Source organism: Helianthus annuus, chromosome 3, assembly GCF_002127325.2.
Source record: "Helianthus annuus cultivar XRQ/B chromosome 3, HanXRQr2.0-SUNRISE, whole genome shotgun sequence".
Classification (NCBI taxonomy): Eukaryota; Viridiplantae; Streptophyta; class Magnoliopsida; order Asterales; family Asteraceae; genus Helianthus; species Helianthus annuus.
In genome coordinates this window covers 100,681,248-100,701,748 of record NC_035435.2, presented here as the reverse complement: position 1 = coordinate 100,701,748, position 20,501 = coordinate 100,681,248, and the positions used below count along the sequence as shown (strand labels likewise).

The 20,501-nt window shown below is 39.5% G+C and overlaps 1 protein-coding gene and 1 non-coding gene across 2 annotated transcripts; both read right to left on the bottom strand.

Annotated features, from left to right (window-relative positions):
- Positions 1-2,641: 2,641 nt before the first annotated feature.
- LOC118490794 lies at positions 2,642-2,796 on the bottom strand. The gene has a single exon (XR_004890020.1). It is a non-coding gene; the product is annotated as a U4 spliceosomal RNA (small nuclear RNA).
- Positions 2,797-5,373: 2,577 nt separating this feature from the next.
- Positions 5,374-5,739, bottom strand: LOC110931874 (uncharacterized mitochondrial protein AtMg00810-like). The gene has a single exon (XM_022175246.1). It carries the CDS (start codon positions 5,737-5,739, stop codon positions 5,374-5,376), a length of 366 nt encoding a protein of 121 aa, XP_022030938.1.
- Positions 5,740-20,501: the final 14,762 nt, after the last annotated feature.

The following is a 20,501-nucleotide window of genomic DNA, read 5'->3' as shown; positions in this document are numbered from 1 at the left end:
TACTTGTACAATGTTTCTGCAAGTTTAATTTGAATATTATCCGGTATTGATCGAGAATTAGGCCGTTTGACTTCTGTTGACCGTTTTGGGGAAGACGATGAACAGTAGCATGGTCACCACCGCCGCCGCCGGAACCACCACCATCAACGTCACCATCGTCGTCATCTGGGGAAGGCAGCCCCACCGTCGCCGGTTCTCTCTCCCGCCTCGTTATCTCTCTCTCTCTCTCTCTCCGACTTTCTCCCTCTTTCGTCTGATATGATGATGAACCGGCTGTGGTGGCGGTGGTGGCAGGGCTGTGGTGGTGGTGGCAGGGCTGTGGTGGTGGTGGTGGTCGTGGTGGCAGCGGAGTGGTGGTGGTGGCAGGGCTGTGGTGGCGGTGGTTGTGGCAGCGGAGTGGTGGTGGTGGCAGGGCTAGTGGTGGTGGTGTTTAATATTTACTTAAATGGTCCTTTATGTTACAAATTTACACAATCAGTCCGTATTTACTAACTGACTTAACTAGGTTATGATTTTTGGACTGAAATGGCACCTTTCCAGAACGTGGGGGACGAAAATGGCGCATTTTTGAAAAATGGACTGAAATGGCCAAAGTGACCAAACCACAGGGACGAAAATGGCAGTTAACTCTTTTTGTTAATTAATTCAGAAAAAAATGGAGTAATGTTAAACATTGGATCAAGAGGTTCAACAACAAAAACATAACATTAGCAACTAACATACTCCTAAAACATGTGATGGGTTATTTTGAATTAGAAAAAAGCTAGTAAATAGGATCGAGCGTTGCGGCGGTACAACACGAATATAAGTCGTGTTCGGGTTGCATGATATATAAGTCAAGGTGGACTGATCTCTTGAAGAATGGTCTTGAAAGTCAAGGCCAAAACCACAAACTTTCCGATAGCCTGAAAATAAGCCTAACCCTCAATAGCCAGAATTATGCCCTGTGGTCTCATATGAAACGGGATGCTATAGGTGGAAAATCGAAAGCCCTACTCAACCACTTAACCATGAACCCACCAGAACCAACGAATGAGAAATATGAACAGTGGGAGCAAGACGATCTTATAGTATCTCGTGGTTGATTCAGAACATTGAGCCTGCTATTTCTAGTAACCTTACTGAGTTTCACCATCAAATCCTGGCCATTGATTTACACTTGAGTATTGATAATCAAGGGCTAGGATTAGTTCACTAGTGTTCACAATCAAGGGGGTTGTTCACTTATGAACTTAACCCTATAAAATAGTTGCCTTAAAACATACTCAAAACAGTTATTTAACTTATTATAATAACACTGAAGAAAAGTTTCACACTGGCACAACCAAACTTAAAAAGTTAAAATGCATTAATGTTCATGTTTATATATTCTTTTAAGGTTTACAACATAAATTTTAGGCTGTGATATATTCTCAGATTTCGTTAAGAATATCAATTGTACATCATCTACATTCAAATAAGATAAAACAGATGCCGTAAAACATACCCAAAACAGTTATTTATTCAATCTAGGCACCAAAATTACACAAGAACATACAAAGAGATCCTCCAAACTTACCCAAACTCGACTTACACAAAGACCTGGAACCTTCTCCATTCATCCCACGTAACCGAAGATTCTCTTGATTGAGCTTTCACCCAAAGATAGCTTAACGATTTTACTTCTACCAAGACTTTTGATATCTCCGGCTGTGCATTCTCGAACAAAACCTCGTTGCTCATTCTCCATATACACCAAATCACAATCAAAACTAGAGCATGAATTGCCTTCTTCTTTTTTCTGGAACCTGGGCTGAAACCATGAAGGTCCAGCAGATCCTTGAAGCGAATAAATGGTCACTCGACTCCGCATACTCGCCACAAAACAAGCACGAGAGGTCTGGAACATTAATATTCTAGGCTGTGATATTATTCTCAGAATTCGTTAAGTCCAAAATATGCAAAACAAGTACTGCTCATTATGATATATTACAGTTTATATATAAAAAGTACCATTTCTATCCCACATCAACTAAGGAACAATCTTTCCTCTTCTTTATAAAACACATTTGCAAACCTCTAGTCACCGGGCTTGGTAACGCTTGCCTATAACTCAAGTGAGTGTATTAAAGATTGTTGGACAGTGACTCAACCCAGTCAGATTGGTCCCACTGTTGCATAATCTGGCTTGCCCGTTCCAAGTTGTGAGTTGGACCACGTGGCTTGAGCGAAAGCTTGGCCCAAATGGTTCCTAAAGCAGGTGGAACTGGGTAAGGCTGGTTTCACAGAGCTGCGAAAACCCCTCGCTCATGACAGTGGAAGGATAATAGGCCGGGGCTCCATGGGTCCATAATATCTACCGGGTTGTCTCAAATGAACAATCTTTTTTGGCTATTTAGTCATTGCATCTTCACGCTAGTTTTTAGATAATGAAAAGCTTTTGTGAGATATAACAATAATAGTAAATGTTTAATATAACAGTTGCTACTTAATAGCCCAAATTATATAAACATATCATTTATTTTATAAAGGAATAACACTTCTAGATTTACATTTTATAAATACATGTTTCTCTGAATAATCTAATTTGTTTCAAGAAAGACTAACTTAATAAACCAGGCTGCATTTAAAAACAAATTACTGCAAATATAAAGTACTTAACCAATTTAGAACAACATAAATAAATAAAAAAATTGGAACCAAAAATTGTAGGACTTTCCCAAAGCCGAGGAGGGGTTTGGAAATAGTTTTCAACCAGCAATTGACGCGCCTCGGTTATTACCTCATTAGCTGCGTCATTGCCCCAAGCGCAAAGATAATTTTCCAAACACTCCAACCCCCCTTTTTATACACCTCAGATTTCACTTCTTTTCATACACTCAGCCGATGTGGGATTAGTAACAAACTCACACTTCTTTCAATCTTCTTTCACAACTAATCAGCCTGCTTTTGATTACTTGTCTGCAATGCAGCTTTAATCACTGCAATATATACAGCATTCCTACTTGTATAGTGTTTGCTGGAACTTATCAATGGTAAGCATTGGCAGCTAGGAAGAAGATAAGCAAGCAACAAACTCTTTATAAATGGGGTGATTTTGACTGTTCAACTCGTGCCATGCTTTACCTCTAATGGATCAAATTAGGTGCAAGTAGTTTTTTAAATGCAAAAAACCTCCTAAATCAACTAATTGATAAATATAAACATACACCATTTCAATTATATTTGGTCGGTGCATCTATTATTTATAGAAAGTTTAAAGTTGTCAACTTTGCCCCCATTTTATAAAAAATTATACAGTATCACTTTGAACCCCTCGACTTTCTAATACGTGTCAGTGTAAATTTGAGTTCGTCTACGTCTTACGTCACGTAAATCACTTGGTGTTATTGGTCGTTGTTCGGATGCTAATTTGCATGGATTTACACCTGACGTAACCAAGTTTCTTTAAACTTTTAATATAGGGCGGTAATTACTACATGTGAATGGAAATAAGGCCATGGGGTATACTTTCACGCTCCTTAACTACACGTAGGCGCTACAACACCCATTTGACCCTCTTTCACTTCACCTCACACCAAAGAATTGGTTTAACCCCCATTAACGCCCTTAAATTAATTAAAATACATATATATAGCATGTTGTGTGTGTGCAAATTTTCCTATGCTTGATTCCCCCCTCTCTCTCCTAGTTAACATCTTAACATGTGAAGCTTTTAATGCCCCTTAACACTCTCTAGGAGCGGTATTACAAATGTTAACGGATGCCAACTAGGATTAACACATACGGGTGTTAGAGTATACGAGATGGCCTAAGAAGCAATTAAATAACAATAAATCCATGTCTATCGTCCCTCATCCATATAGCATAGCACACATATACGCATATTATTTCGATGAATTATGGTGTACAATATATAAGCATATGTTGCAGATAAAATAAAAGTTGGGATTCGACGACATAATAAGAGGAAACGTGTATTCAAAATAAAAACTTTAAGATCCCATTAATACTTGTCACGGAAAAGGACAGGGTCTCCAATATTATGCATGTATGAAGAATATGGAAACACAAGCACCAGTGGTCTAGTGGTAGAATAGTACCCTGCCACGGTACAGACCCGGGTTAGATTCCCGGCTGGTGCACCTAGGAGCTGTGACGTTCTGTGCCTTTACTGTTGGTTGGTTCCAACATACTGTCTGATTTCTATCTGATTACAAAATAGGCCTCTCTGAGCTCTTTTTTCCTTTACATATGATTTTTTTGTAGCAATCTTGAAGAATCTTATTGTTTACATTGTTACCGGGTTTGCCTCGCTGAGCTCTTTTTCCTTCACACATGATTTTTTTGTAGCAATCTTGAAGAATCTTATTGTTTATATTGTTATCGGGTTTGTGGCTACTATACGCTGGCCTTATGGTTATTTATAGCACAGATATGGTTTATACTTTCTACACACTACGTATTCACTAGTAACTCGCTAATTGTTTGCGTATATTTTCATGTAGACAAAAATGTGAATTCAAATTTCATGGATTAGAGAGTCGAAAGCCCAAGCTTGTTCAAGACATTGAGCTAAAATTTTATGCGTAGCATATATATGATTAAAGTATTGTAACGCAAAACATAACAGTTAGAAGTTATACACAATATTTACAAGTAGGGTAAATTCCCTGTGTCTGTTAGTCAATATCTCAATTATATTTATAGATTACAATCGGTTGACTATTCTATATTTGTTACAAATATTTACACTTAATAACAACTACTGTGCATATCTTCTAATACTCCCCCGCAGTCGAAACGGGAGGATCGCGAATGTTGAGACTGGAACGAAAATCATCAAAGAGAATCTTGGGTAACCCTTCGGTGAAGATGTTAGCTATGTAGTAGCGTGATGGGACATGAAGTACTCGAACCAAACTCATTGCCACTTTTTCACAGACAAAATGGATATCCATTTCGATATGTTTAGGACGTTGGTGTTGCACAGGATTGCCCGTCAGGTAAATCGTACTAACATTATCACAATAAAAGAGAGTGGCATGAGTAGGCGGATGATGTAATTCAAGAAGCAAATTCCGTAGCCAACATACTTTTGAAACGACATTGGCGACACCACGATATTCTGCTTCAGCACTAGAACATGATAAGGTTGGTTGTCTCTTTGAAGACCACGAGAGGAAGTTGTTGCCCATGTATACACAATATCCGAATGTCGAGCGACATGTATCGGGACAACCCCCAGTCCGCATCCGTGTAGGAGATTAGCGAGCTAAGTGATGAAGCATGTAAATGAATCCCAAATGATAAAGTGCCTTTCACATACCGAACTATACGTTTTAGAGCATGCATGTGTGTTGTGGTTGGGGCGTGCATATGCATAAACACTTGCTAAACGGCGTAAGAAATGTCAGGTCGCGTGAAGGTGATGCATTGTAAGGCGCCCACCAGCCGGCGATACTCGGTGATGTCAGCCACAGGAGTACCAGAATTCCTGCTAAGTTTTTGTTGATTGTCCACCGGGGTTGCAGCCGGGTTACAATCGGCTAGACCTGCTCGTTCTATTATTTCCATGGCGTATTTTGCTTGAGATAAAAATAGCGGGTAATTGGTGACCGATACACCAAGAAAGTAACTAATCGGACCCAAATCTTTCATTGCGAACTCATTAGAGACTAATCCCATAAACTGATCAGGTAATGCATTTGAGGAGGTGATGAGCAAAATGTTGTCAACATAAAGTAAGATGAAGGCCATGTGAGTTCCCTCTTTAAATATGAAAAAAGAGGGATCGCATTGACTGTGACTAAAGCCGATAGTAGTGTGACAACCCTCATAATTACAGGTATCCGTACAAATAATTAATATTGAATTGTGCTTAATGACTGTGCTTAATTTCAACTGGTGACTTAAACTGCTTTCTGATTTCATATCATACACACATGTGCATCACATTTCATATTGTCACATCACTTATTGCATACAAACTTTAGTGACATAGACGATGCACAAAGCACAGCTAGCACAGTTAGCCGATAACTCAGAAACATGCTGACAATGTCAGTACATAGACAGACAGTGTTTTGAGCCCCCCTAAGGGCCAGAGTCAAGGTACTACACTAGTATGTTGTGTAGGGAAGTAAGGACCATAAAACTGCGTCACTAGGTGATAGTTTAAGTGCCGGAAAGTGCCTAAAACCCACTCAAAGTGCAGAATTCTGCATTAATCAGCAAAAATCAGCATTTTAACATGCTAGTAACATGCAAAAATATGGCAAAATGGTCCTGTATACTTTCCTAAGAGTTGAGAATTAAAAGTGTCACAAAAGGGTACTTAAAAATCACTATACGGAATAACTTGACACTTTAACGAACCGGTACCTAACCGAACAACCGGACATTACCCGGAACACCAAAATATTGCTAGAAGCATTGTTTTACTTTTTCTGAGCTAGCTATGGTTCCCGAACACCCTAACATACTACATAATGCAAGATACACATAAAACACTAGACTTTACACTTAACACCCTAGCGAATTACCCACTTATCTTTACAAGTTACAATTAACCCCCCCCCCCTTCCTTGTTTAGGGCCCAAGGGATGGCCCCACCTCCCAAAATCCTATAAGATTACTTAAATCTTCAATGATTTCCTTGGGATTTGATTAGATTATGTAATGTACTATGGAGACATTAGAACCTTTGGATAAAACTCAAAATATGATTATAAGTAACCAACACCTTCATCTTCACTAATCACCAACTCTCTTCTCCTCTCTCCCTCCTATTCTCGGCCGACCCCATCCCCACACACCACCATCATTTTAATTTTTAGTTCACCTATTCCAAGCTTAGAAGCAAGGTTAGAAGGCTTGGAACTCGTGGAACTTGAAGGACCACTCACACAAGCTTTTATCCACTCCATTTTCATTATTGTTCTTCCCTAGCTTAAAGCTAGTAGTAAGACTCTCTTGATCCTTGTTTTCTTCTATTTTGATTGGTTAAAAGATGTATTATGATGCAAATAACAAGATCACTAAAAGACATACACTTGAATCTTGAACATAAAGCTTACATATGATGATATATGGATGAAATGATGTTGTTTAGTATATGAATGATGTTTGCTTGTTGATTTCTTGAGATGATGATGTTAATCATCACATGAAGCTTGCTAGATGGTGATTAAACACATAATCTAGCAAGTGGGAGGATGATTATGTAACAACATAAGATGATCATCTTCTTGCATGAACATGAACTTGATGAATAGAATGATTTCTTGAAAAACAATAATCAAAGTAACCTAGTAATCTTATAAATCTAAGATGTATGAATGGTTTTTCTAAAAGAACCAAGTTTAAAATATGATTTTTGGAAGATCATGGTTTTTACTAAACTTGCACTATTTTTAGTGATAAAACAATTTTAGAAATTCTAGAGAAACAAGAAGAGGTTATAAATAAACATTTTTGTAAAACATGTTTACAAGTTGTAAACATCTAAAACTTCCAAGAATGAGGTTTACCAAGGAGTAAATGTATTTTGGAGGATAACCAAACCCACTAAACACTTTACCATGTTACTACATGTTTTTAATAAAAGATCAAGTTCATGTTGTTTTGTAAAGTGTATAGTTTTTGCACTTGGTAAGTATAATATTGTTTAGAGTTGATTGTTGATTATTGTGTGTTGATTTTGAAATCAAAATGATATTCTAAATAGCATGGACATCTCCATTTTCAAAGGAAACTATGGCGAAATTTTCTAAAAATGCAAACACTTAGAAAATATTTTCTAGAAAAGTATGTTTTAAACTATGTTTTTCAACATAAACTTGCCATAAATTTTTTAAAAAAATACAAGTATTGGAGGTTGGTTTTTTGTAAATAAAATGGATAAATATATATTTAGAATATATATTTTATATTAAGACACTTGTATGAATATTTGTACACTTTGTGGAGTAGTTATATTATCTTTGGGTAAAATAATATAACTTACAAATACCAAGAGTTTACAACTCCAAAATAATACCAAAAATCACAAGGAATGAAATATAAGTTACACACTTGATATTGTGAAACCGAACGCAAAAACGTAACTTATGAAGTATTCCTGAAAATACCGTTACAAATATATTTTTGGTAAATATTATTTTGGATACAAGAAGTGAAAATATGATTTTTGTAAATATTACTAAGTTATATCATATTTTCAACAAAGAGAAAAAATATTATTTTTTGGGAAGTTAAAATATATTTTCCTAGTATATTTAGAAGATATATGATTTTTGGGAAGGATATATATTTTCTTGGAATACAATACTTTTGACAAATAAGTTATATATATATATATATATATATATATATATATATATATATATATATATATATATATATATATATATATATATATTTTTCCTAAAGTGAGACTTAGAAATATATTATCTTGGAGAATACAAATGCAAGAATACAAAAGTACATGTATAAAATACCCCCATCCTTGATTAAACAATTATTCCAAAACTAAATATAATTTAAAGTTAAAAAAGTATTATTTTAACAAGTGATTATGACTTGGAATAATATTGGGAACATTCGAAACGTAACTCAAAAACATAAATACAAAAGCAAGGCACAACCCGTTTTTCGAATAGACCCTAGCACGTTGTAGGTAGTCGGGTTTGCTGAAGAGAATTTGGGTTACGATCGAGAAGACGCAACACTGTGAGTTCATGCCCCCCTTTTCTTTTAACTGTTTTCAGTTTTATACTTCGGGAGTGAAATACATGTTACGATTATTACAAACGTTTTATACATGGTATGATTAACTTAAGGAGGGTTTACTACTAGTTCATGTGAAGGGTGGGTACAACACTTAAGGCCATTAATCCTCATTGTAGAACCGAGGGACATGAGTGATAGATATCTTCCAGCCGGAGGCCCGGTACAAATTTGCTAGGTTTGAGTCTTCCTGCACCATTTCACACATACCAATGGCCTTGCAAACCATTGGTGATCTCTTTTTCCTTATTGCTACATACCAGGGACTTTCATACATACAGACATACTTTAAAGGTTTATTTATACACATACACATGAACTCGCTCAACTTTTGTTGATGTTTTTCAAACTACATGTATTTCAGGAAACTAGTGGATCTGGCAGGGGTATGTATGTGTCTTCAAGCTGCGTAGAGAATAAAAAGATGTTACCCATGGTTTTTGAGTTTAGGGGATGTATCCTATTCCTGGACGGGATACATATTTCTAAACTCAGGATTTATTTAAAGTCTTTTGTATAGTCTTTATGAACTCAGTTGAACATGTCATGGTTTGTAACTTAAATTGGTGTCGATGTTTTCAAGACAAATATGTTGTGGTATTTTCTAAACTTAATTAATGGGTAAACATCTCAAGTTTTTATCATATGGCGTTGTTATGATTGAATGCTATGGTATTAAGAAGTCACACCAAATAACCACGCTTCCGCAAAAGTCAGGGTGTGACAGCTTGGTATCAGAGCTTCGATCGTAGCGAACTAGGATTCCATCTCGAGTGTAAACTACGATCATTAGGGCTCTCACGAAAACATTTTTACATTGCATACACAAAATGTCCAGATCCAGGGAACAAACATTTTTACAAACAAAAGGGCAAAAAACACATTTCAAAGGCTATGTATTTATAATTCAGTCTTAGAGACTGGGGAGGTTCAGTCTTAGAGACTGGGGAGGTTCAGTCTTAGAGACTGGGGAGGTTTAGTCTTAGAGACTGGGGAAATTTAGTCTTAGAGACTGGGAAATTTAGTCTTAAAGACTGGGGAAAAATCGAGTCTTAGAGACTGGGTAGTCAGTTTGAGAAACTGGGAAGGTTTTAGTCTGAGAGACTAGGGAGTTCAGTCTGAGAAGCTGGGTGGGATAGTCTGGGGAAGACTAGGATGATTACATGTTTACATTGTTACTACTTACATCATTACTTGATGATTGTTAATATATGTGCATATGTGTGATTGTTTTGTCACAGACATTATGTCATCTTCTTCTGAGAGTGGAGTATCTGACCCGATAGACCCTAGGGCCATAGTCTCAGATGACGAGATAGCCACAGACCCTGAGGTTTTCACTTTAGACACTACGAGCAGCGACGATGATGACTTTCAACCCTTCGCTTTACCAGATTTTGGAGATGACATACCTATAGCTGATGGTTTTCATGACGGGGATCTACTTCTTGTCCCGATCCCTGCTCCTTTTCCTCTTGCTGCATTTCCTTTGGAGGATCTGCCTCTTGATGATATGTCTGACGTTGACATTGATCTCTTTATCGAGGGTCCCCCTGAAGATGCCCAGGATGGCGGGGCTCCGGTTGATGATGATGTCGCTATTCCGCTTGCAGAGATTCCAGTTGATGATGACGTTGTTGTTCCGCTTGTCGAGATTCCAGTCGTTGATATCATTGATGTTCCGTTGGTCAAGATTCCTACTGTTGAGATCTCATCTGACCATTCCGGTCCTGACTCATTCGAGTCCGTATCATCTGCTACTTTACACGCACGGGGCATGCAACATTATCCCACTAACACTGATTCCGACACAGCGATGTCTGCCGCACCTATCTTTCCACACGAATTTGACCCTGATCATGAGATTGAGTTTGTACCTGACGAGCCAACTTTTGAGGCACCTGTCATTCCTGACAATCAGCTCTTTGATATACCCGCTGAGCTTGAGTATGCTCCAGCTGACCCTAAGCCTGAGATTGTACCAGAGCGTATACCTGCTCACGACCCTCTACCTGTGCATTACCCTATCCCTGCTGGTGTACCTGTTTCTGCACCACCTTTGCCTGACCCGATCCTTGTACTTGTTGATCATGCTCCTTTTGCTACCCACGTAGACCCCAGATATGCTCACACCCGCAATGGGTGGATTGAGGACGACAACGACTATCATCCTTTTGTTCGACCCATTACTCCCCACCTGCATCTATCCAGGCACCCGTTGATATCGCCCCATTTCACCCACATGAGTCCGACATTCACCGCACAAATCTACCAGTCACATTCCTTCAGGATATCCCTCCTCCCTGTCTAGGGGAAGGACCATCGAGTCAGCAGCCCAGTCAGATACCTTCTGTGTCAGCAACCGATCATTTCAAGCCACAGTTTACACACACCGCTCCTTCTTCTGCACCCACGGGCGAGCCACTGATTTGGTTTTCACCCAACGTGATGCCTATATCTGATCCATACCATCCCTTCCATATTGGATACTCGAGGGATGAGTTGGTTTTGTCGCTACAGCTCCAGCAGGAGATGCTGTGTAGGAGAGTCATGGAGTTAGAGAGGATCCCGCGTCCTTCGCCTTGTCATTGTCAGTCACCATTCACGACTCCACTTCTACCATATCCTGATTTTGATGTCCGTTTCCTCACTATGGAGCAGCAGATTGCTTACCTGCTGCATATTGTTCATGTACCTGAGGAGGATTTAGCGCATTTGCGTAGGTTGATTTTCATTCCTCCACCTCCTCCTCCTCCCCCATCAGCTTAGAGGTTTTTGGTTTTATGTAGATAGAATGTTTTGATGAGAGTGCAACTATTGAGCCAGATTGCACAGCTTTTTGAAGACCACACTTTGACTCTTGACTTCTGATTGTTATAGTTGTTAGACGATTTGGACGGGGGTGATGTGACCCTACAGTCCCATTTTGATGTATGATACTATTGTGAAACTTGTAAAACTGTACTTGTGGTCTTGATATATGATAGCTCAATCGCAACATTCGCATTACATACATTGTTGGATTACTTGTTTGTGTTATAACATGGGATGTTATGTGTATACTTGTGTTGATAAATGTTATTACATGCGCATATTACATACTTACTATACTTATTATGACCTGACTGACGCAACCTTCTTATAGAAGATGCCTCCATGAAGAGCAACTCGTTTGCCCACTACTGAGGCGGAGTTACAGGAACGGATTTCACAGGCTATTGCACAGCACGAGGCCCAGCGCTCAGAACATAGCGGGGGTACCTCTAGAAACACCCACCCCATGGTTGTACCTATAAACAATTTCTAGACTGTAAGCCATTGAATTTTGACGGCACCGGGGGTGCTGTAGCCTTTGTCAGACGGACAGAAAAGACGGATACTGTGATAAGGATGAGCAAATGCGCTCCTGAACAACAAGTCACATACATCTCAGGACTCTTTCTAGATGGTGCCTTATCCTGGTGGAATCTTCAAGTCCAAACCCTGGGGGAAGAAGCTGCTTACGCCATGTCATGGGCTAATTGAAGGAGCTCATGAGGAAGAAATACTGCTCCAGGGCTGAAATCCAAAAGCTGGAAACTGAATGTTGGCATCTCAAAATGGACGGACCAAAAAAATGCTAAATATGTGCAGAGATTTCACGATCTATCTCACGTGGTGCCATACAAGGTTAGTCCGGAATTCAAATGCGTTGAGCGTTTCATTTGGGGGTTGGCACCTCAGATTATGAGTATGGTAACATCGTCAAAGCCTTCAACAAACTGAGGCTATTGATTTGAGTGTACCACTGACTGAGGAAGCTATCAGGTTAAACAAGTTTTCAAACTCTGACCAGAAAAAGAAGGAGACTCATGTTGAGTCCTCGGGAGAGAACAAAAGGAAGTTCTCAAACTTTAAGAAGGGTACCAGCAGCGCCAACAAGAAGAAGGATGCGAACCCACCGGTCGAGGTCAAGACTGGTGCCGAAGTCAAAGGGAAGGGATATATGGGCGCTCGGCCCAAATGTGATGTATGCCAGTACCATCATTCCGGCCAGTGCAGGTTAAGGAAATCTGAGTCTTATGGGAAGACTGGTCATTCCAAGGAAACATGCTGGGCTAGTACTGGTGTTGGTCGTGGTAATCAAAGAGGTTATGGAAATGGCATGGAAACCGCCCGCAAGGAGGAAATGGCGGGAATGGAAATCGTGGAAATGTTGGGAATCAAGCTGGTAACCGGGGAGCAAACAACAATCGAGGTGGTAATGGGAACGGTAATGGTCGAGGACCAGGTTGGAGACATGGGGCACTTTAAGCGAGAATGCCCAAAGCTCAATCAGGCACAAGGAAGAGTTTTCAACATAGGAGCGAGAGAAGCTCGCCAAGATCCAAATGTGGTTACTGGTACGTTCCCTATCAATCAACGCTTTGCATCTGTACTGTTTGATACTGGTGCCGATTATAGTTTTGTATCGCTAGAGTTTAAGAATATACTTGGTGCCGATTATAGTTGGTAGCCAGTAAGCTAGATATCCCATATTCGACAGAACTAGCAAATGGAAAGCTAGTTGAGGCAAATGAAGTCATCAGAGGATGCGTGATAGAACTGGGAGAACACGAGTTTACACTGGATCTACTGCCAGTCGAGTTGGGAAGCTTCGACATGGTAGTAGGGATGGATTGGTTGTCAAGCAACAGAGCCGAGATTGTATGTCATGAGAAGATCATACGCATTCCAAAGGCGGATGAAGAAACGATTGTGGTACATGGAGAGAAGCGCGATACGCCTCTAAGGATCATTAGTTGCTTGAAGGCTAGAAAATGTTTGAAGAAGGGATGTGTTGCCTTCTTGGCGCACATTATGGATAAGGAAGCCGCTGAACCGAAACTAGAAGATATTCCAGTCGTAAAGGAGTATCCTGAAGTCTTTCCAGAAGACTTGCCAGGATTGCCGCCGCAAAGGCAAGTCGAGTTTCACATTGACTTAGTTCCAGGCGTCGCGCCTGTAGCTAAGGCACCTTATCGACTTGCGCCTTCGGAAATGCAGGAGTTGTCGACGCAACTTCAGGAATTGTTAGACAAGGGATTTATCAGACCAAGCTTCTCGCCTTGGGGAGCTCCAGTCTTGTTCGTTAAAAAGAAGGATGTGTTGGACCGATCTATGACCCGAAAAGTCAGTCGAAGTAGTTCATCTTTACATACGAAGGCGGAATCAACGTATGTAAAGTAACAACAGCTAATCCTTTCAATTCCTTGTGTTTGTATTGCTTTCTGATAAAATTTCAGCAGAGTTTCGGCACCTCAGCACATACATACACTGTTACACATCATGAACCGCCCAACCCTATTTATATACAACCTGGGTCGCTTATGTGACAGTCTATAAAAGCGATCCAGCACCAATGTCACATAAGCGATCCACACTCTAATGTCCTAAAAGCGGTCCAGGCTTCATGACACAAAAGCGGTTCACATTACAACATTGACACATAAGCGGTCCTAAGTCTATAATACACAATATTTACACTTAGACCCTCTATAGACTATTCTTGACTTCAGACTTCATGTAGACGTAGTCAACAGACATTCCGTGCATCAACAGACTCCCCCTTGGATGTTGACGTAGTCTTTTTAGCATCTTCAAATCCGTAGTCTTTAGTCTTCGACTTTTCACCAACTCTGTCTGTCACTTTAAACAATCTTCACAGGTTCCCGGACTGATTTCTAGCTTTATCTACAAGCTTCCCATTAGCTCTTGATCCAGACTCCCCCTCTCACTGACTCCCCCTCTCATTATGCTGGAATCTTGAGATATCTGGTTCAAACTTTTGCAGTTTGCCTCCGTTGGGAAATATCATCCAAACCTGTTACTCAACCAATAACATTACAATCTATCTTTTCAAGCAATAAACACTAATACAATCAGTTTTAGAAATCCACTCAAGTTTACAAGTTCAATTTAATGACCCTGTATACTTGATTAATCTACCAAGTTCAATTTAATGACCCTGGTTGATCTTGTGACGAAACAAACTGATTTAATAAAACAATTTTCCAATTTTCTGAAAAATAACAAGTATCAACTTAATGAACTTGTTTAAAACTTTGAAAACAAACATTTTCCAACAATGTAAGCTCTCCTCGATCTTCAGCTCAGAATCTCCTGCATCTGCTTCATCTTTCTAGAATCCGACAATCAACTTTCCACTCTGATTTGTCTAAAATAAAACAGAAATAAAATCTTTTTGGATTTTAGGATGATCTAAACTAAGAAATGAAATAACAGAAAAACTAAATTGCAGAAAATAAACTATTTACAAATTTGTTTTTGGCGAGCGTGTCAGGGAATCATATCAGCTTTTCAGACAGATTACTAGTACCGTTAAGCTATATTACATACTCAGATTTAAACAATTCACCTCGATTGTCGATATACTGATCCATCTTAAATTCTCATACAAACTTCAATCTATTCAGGATACTGTTTAAGTGTTTTAAGAACATAGATCGATTCATGTGTCCCACCTCTTGAATATACTCCCGTATCCAGAATCCCAATATTCAGTCTTACAGGCAAAGATACTACAATGATGTCTGTACATAAATTAGGGTATGCGAGAACTGAGGGATCTCAGGTCAGAACTTCCGTTCAGCAGAGAGATATCAGCTTCGACTTTGCAATGTGTTCCCTTTAGAGAATCTTTTAGCTACAACAACTGATTATCAATTTTATCGTCTAATCAGCTGAGGGCTTTATGCTATGTTTCAAGCATTTTGGTGAAAGTATTAGCCAGGGACTAGGTCAGAACCACCGTTCAGCAGAAGTCCCGGAATAATACCCCAGACATCATAGAGTATAACCGCCTAGTATATCAGAATACGAGACCTTTCAAACGAGATTTCAGGGGTTACCTATATATCCAAGTAGTGTTCCCCACGAATTTCACCAGTTTGAAATTTTAGGTTTATATCCCGAATAAATCTACTAAATGTACGAAAACCTATCGACACATCATTAGTGAGACTGTTTAACTCATTTTATCTTTCCAAATCTTTAGCATACTGTAATTGTCTAGCTGATGTACTATCATTTTCCCTATATACACAAGCACTTTTTCAATTTTATCATGTTTTTAGATTTTTTTTTTCATTTTTTACTGTTTTTGTATTTTTCTGAAAATAAAATATGTACAAATATCTATCTCCCCCTAAATACCAAAACACGTAAAAAATCGACAAACCATCGCAGATTGTTTCTCATCTTCATCCGCAACAGTACTCTCATCAACGCTCACAACCCCATCCGACACCGAAAGCAATTTCATACCATTAAGTTTTAATAAATATTGAAATCGATTTTTATCAAAAGCTTTGGTATGCAAATCAGCTTTTTGTTCGTCAGTGTGGATTTTCTCAATTCGTATCAACTTTTTCTCGAAGCAATCGCGAATAAAGTGATGACGAATCTCAATATGTTTAGTTTTAGCGTGATGTACTGGATTTTTAGTTATATTAATCGCGGCCTCATTATCAACAAACAGAGGTGTGTTAAGAAACTGCAAACCGTAGTCGCGCATCTGTTGCTGTATCCACAGGATCTGAGAGCAGCAACTGCTAGCAGACACATACTCTGCTTCACATGTAGATAGCGCCACAGATGTTTGTTTCTTACACTGCCAAGTAACCAATCTCGGTCCAAAAAACTGGCATCCTGCAGTTGTTGATTTCGCGTTAACTTTGCAGCATCCGAAATCTGAATCGGAAAACCCTTCGAGTGTAAAATCGCCTTTGCGAGGATACCACAACCCCAATGTGGGTGTGCCTTTCAAGTAACGTAAAATCCTCTTCACGATAACCATGTGCGATTCTCTCGGGTTAGACTGAAATCTTGCTGCGAGGCACGTTGGGTACATGATGTCAGGACGTGAAGCAGTTAGGTACATCAAAGAACCTATCATGGATCGATAAATTGTCTCATCAACCCTGTCTCCGGTGAGATCTGGGTGAATACCATGATTTGTCGCAAGTGGGGTAGCAGCTGGAGTAGAACTTGACATTCCAAATTTCTCCAGAATATCATGCACGTACTTCGTTTGATGAATGAAAATCCCTTCAGGAAGTTGTTCAACTTGTAATCCCAGAAAGAATTTCATCTCCCCCATTGAAGACATTTCAAATTTCTGCTTCATCACCTGTTCAAATCTTTGCATAATTTCTCATTCGTCGACCCAAAAATTATATCGTCTACATAAATTTGTACTATCAGCAGATGACCATCAACGACTTTAGTGAAGAGAGTGGCATCCACTTTTCCACGAATGAACTGGTTAGCGAGTAGATGTTGAGACAACGTCTCGTACCAGGCTCTCGGCGCCTGATGTAGACCGTACAACGCTTTATCCAGCAGATAAACTTTGTTCTTGTGGATTGGGTCAGTAAAGCCCGGCGGCTGACCAACATAAACCTCCTCTTTGACCTTCCCATAAAGAAACGCTGATTTAACATCTAACTGAAATACTTTGAAATTCTTCCAAGACGCAAATGCTAGGAAAATTCTGATAGCCTCTAGTCGTGCGACAGGAGCATAGACTTCGGTAAAATCAATCCCCTCCTGTTGACTAAAGCCCTGAACAACGAGTCGAGCTTTATTCCTTACAACCACTCCTCTGTCGTCCCTCTTACATTTGAAAACCCATTTTGTATTGATTTTTCTATGACCATCCGGTAGATCAACCAACTTCCACACACCTAACTTCTCAAACTGACTTAATTCTTCTTGCATCGCTATGACCCAAGAGTCTTCAGTAAGCGCCTCTTTGTAAGTCCGCGGTTCGACCTGCGAGATAAAACAACTTAATGAAAATTCAGTTTTGTAAAGGTGCTACTGTAGAATAAAAACATGTTAAGCCCTGGTCAATTTGACGTCTCGTCCGAACGCCTGATTGCAATTCTCCTATTATCAACTCCTCTGGATGATAAGAAAGAGTTCGCGGCATCACTTCGCTTGGAACTTATACATTTCCCTCCAGATTAGTAACATTCTGCTCTGCATCTTGTTCACCAACTTGGTTTATTTGACTTGACAACTGGATCTGCTCCCCCTCAAGATCTGAATCACCATGGTCAAAAACTGGCATGTTTTCAGCTTCTTGATCATCATTCACCTCCGACTGATTACCAGGAGCAACTTCATCATCATGTTCACCAGCGTTACTAGGACCTGCTTCATCATCATTTGAAGTCTCCCGAGGTCTGCTAGAATACTCTGCTGGAAACCTGAGCGACGATTCATATTCTCGTAAAATATCCAGCTCATCAAAGAAATCTTCCTCTTCCTCTGATTCTTCTCTCATGTCAAACGACTCCCAAAGTTTGTCATAATTAAAACGCCATGAATCACCAGGATTCTGAGGCGGCATAGTATAACCCTGACATTCAACATTTGTTGCTTCAACAATACGCTTTTCACTTGGAACAAAGACACGCCGTGTAGGACCTGAATATCCAACAAATATTCCTTCAAAGTTCTTCGGACCAAGCTTGCCCTTCGGCTCTATTAGCGTACAGGGTGACCCAAACGGTTCTAGATATTTCAAATTCGGCTTGCGTTTATTGATTAGCTCAAAACACGTCTTGTTGAACTTCTTCACAGTAAGAACTCTATTGAGAGTATAGCATGCAGCAGAAACAGCTTCAGCCCAGAAATTGATTGGTAACTTGGAATCTGCAAGCATTGTTCTGGCTGTCTCGATTAGCGTCCGGTTCTTGCGTTCTGCAACTCCATTTTGCTGAGGAGTGTACGGAGCACTAAACTCATGCAGTATACCTCTTTCATCACAGTATTCCTCCATCTTACTGTTTTTGAACTCAGTACCATTATCACTTCGAATTCTACAAATTGGTCTCTGGTACAGATTCTCAATTTTCTTAAACAAAACTACCAAACTATCAAAGGTTTCGTCTTTCGTTTTCAAGAACATGACCCACGAAAATCTGGAGTAGTCATCAGTCACCACCAAATAGTAGGAATCTCCTGTTATACTCTTAACATTCACTGGACCAAACAAATCCATGTGAAGTCTTTCCAAAGGTCTCGAAACTGAATTGACTTGTTTTGTAGGGTGAGACTTTTTCTTCTGTTTACCTCTGACACAGCTTATGCACTCCCCTTCCAGATGAAAACCTTTAATATTCACTCCGGTGACCAAGTCGTTATGCACTAAATGATTCATTTTCCTTAGATGAATATGCCCCATCTTTCTGTGCCATAACCTTGACTCCTTCTCCGTTGCTCTGGACACAAAACAATGAGCCTGACCCGTGGTTGTAGTAGCAACGCTCATGTCCAACACGTACAGATCATTGACTCTTGGTGCCCTCATGATGATCCACTCTTCAGGTATCACAAATCCCGGTTTCAAGATCAAACATTCTTTGTCGGTGAAATGAGTAGTATACATCCTGTCACAGATCTGGGAGATACTCAGCAGGTTGTTCTCCAGCTCAGCGATGTAGTTAACTCTCTCAAACGTGATAATACAATTTGATAAAGTTCCTTCACCTATGATCCTGCCTCCTTGATTACCCGCAAAACCCACATAACCACCATTAATGTCATTCACATCATACAGCAATGCGGTCTTCCCTGTCATATGCCTTGAAGCTCCACTATCCATTATCCACCTGGATACAAGTTTTGGAAGATCCTACACATAACAAATCATCATTTAAACAACTTCAAGAAAGATGCCGATTCATGCTTCGCAATACAGGAAGCTCCGGCAATTCAAACTGTTTAGTCAAACATAGAGTCCACCCAGGCCTCATCAGCCTTAGGTGCAACCTTGACTCTTGCAATTTGAATTTTGAAATTTTCAGCCTTGAGAGGCAGAAAATTTGCATCATAATCAACAATAATTTGCTCTTCAGCCTTTTTCTCCTCAGACGTTGAAACTTTCTGCTCAACTTTTGATTCAATTTTTGGTTTCCACACCTGTTGAGTTACTGCAACCCTTTTATCAAATTTATCATTTTGAGTTACCAACTTATTTACGGGTTCAGTTTTTGCTTTTACGTTGTCAATTTTAACGTTTTTCTTCCCAACAACTTTCTTCTCAACATACATCGGTGTTTTACCCTTCACATCAACTTTCTTTTGTTGAACCTTCACAGCTTCAGTCTTAGGCTTCACATATGTACACTTTCGTGCAATATGACCAACTTGGTCACATCTAAAACAAGTACGAGTATCAACTACCCTACTCGTGCCTTCAGACTGAGCCTGTGAAGCTCTCTTCTCAAAAAATTCTTTGTTTGATTTTGTAAAAATTTCTTTTTCTTCATCAGCAAGTGAACTTGAACTATTCACAAACTTTTTCTTTTCAACATACCTCTTGTTTGAAACATGTCTTTTATGAAATGGTTTACCCCCCTGATAACCACCCGACCAATTGTTTCTGTTGTTATTGTAAAAACGTGGTGGATAAACAGCTTTTTTGTTGTAAACCCTCTCTTTCTTTCGACTCAGATTGTTCACTGCTGACAACTCGACTTCGACCAGTTTGAAAACATTTGTCAATTTGTTCAGATTAACATTCTCTAATGGAAACTCAGAATCCGAAAACAACTTATCCGATCCCGACATCTTGTACATGACAAGATCAGATTCATCATATAAGTTGTTTTTGGACTTTTGCTTCGGAATGTATTTATCTAGAAAACACCCATCCTCCTCAGAAGTGTCACAATCCGGCT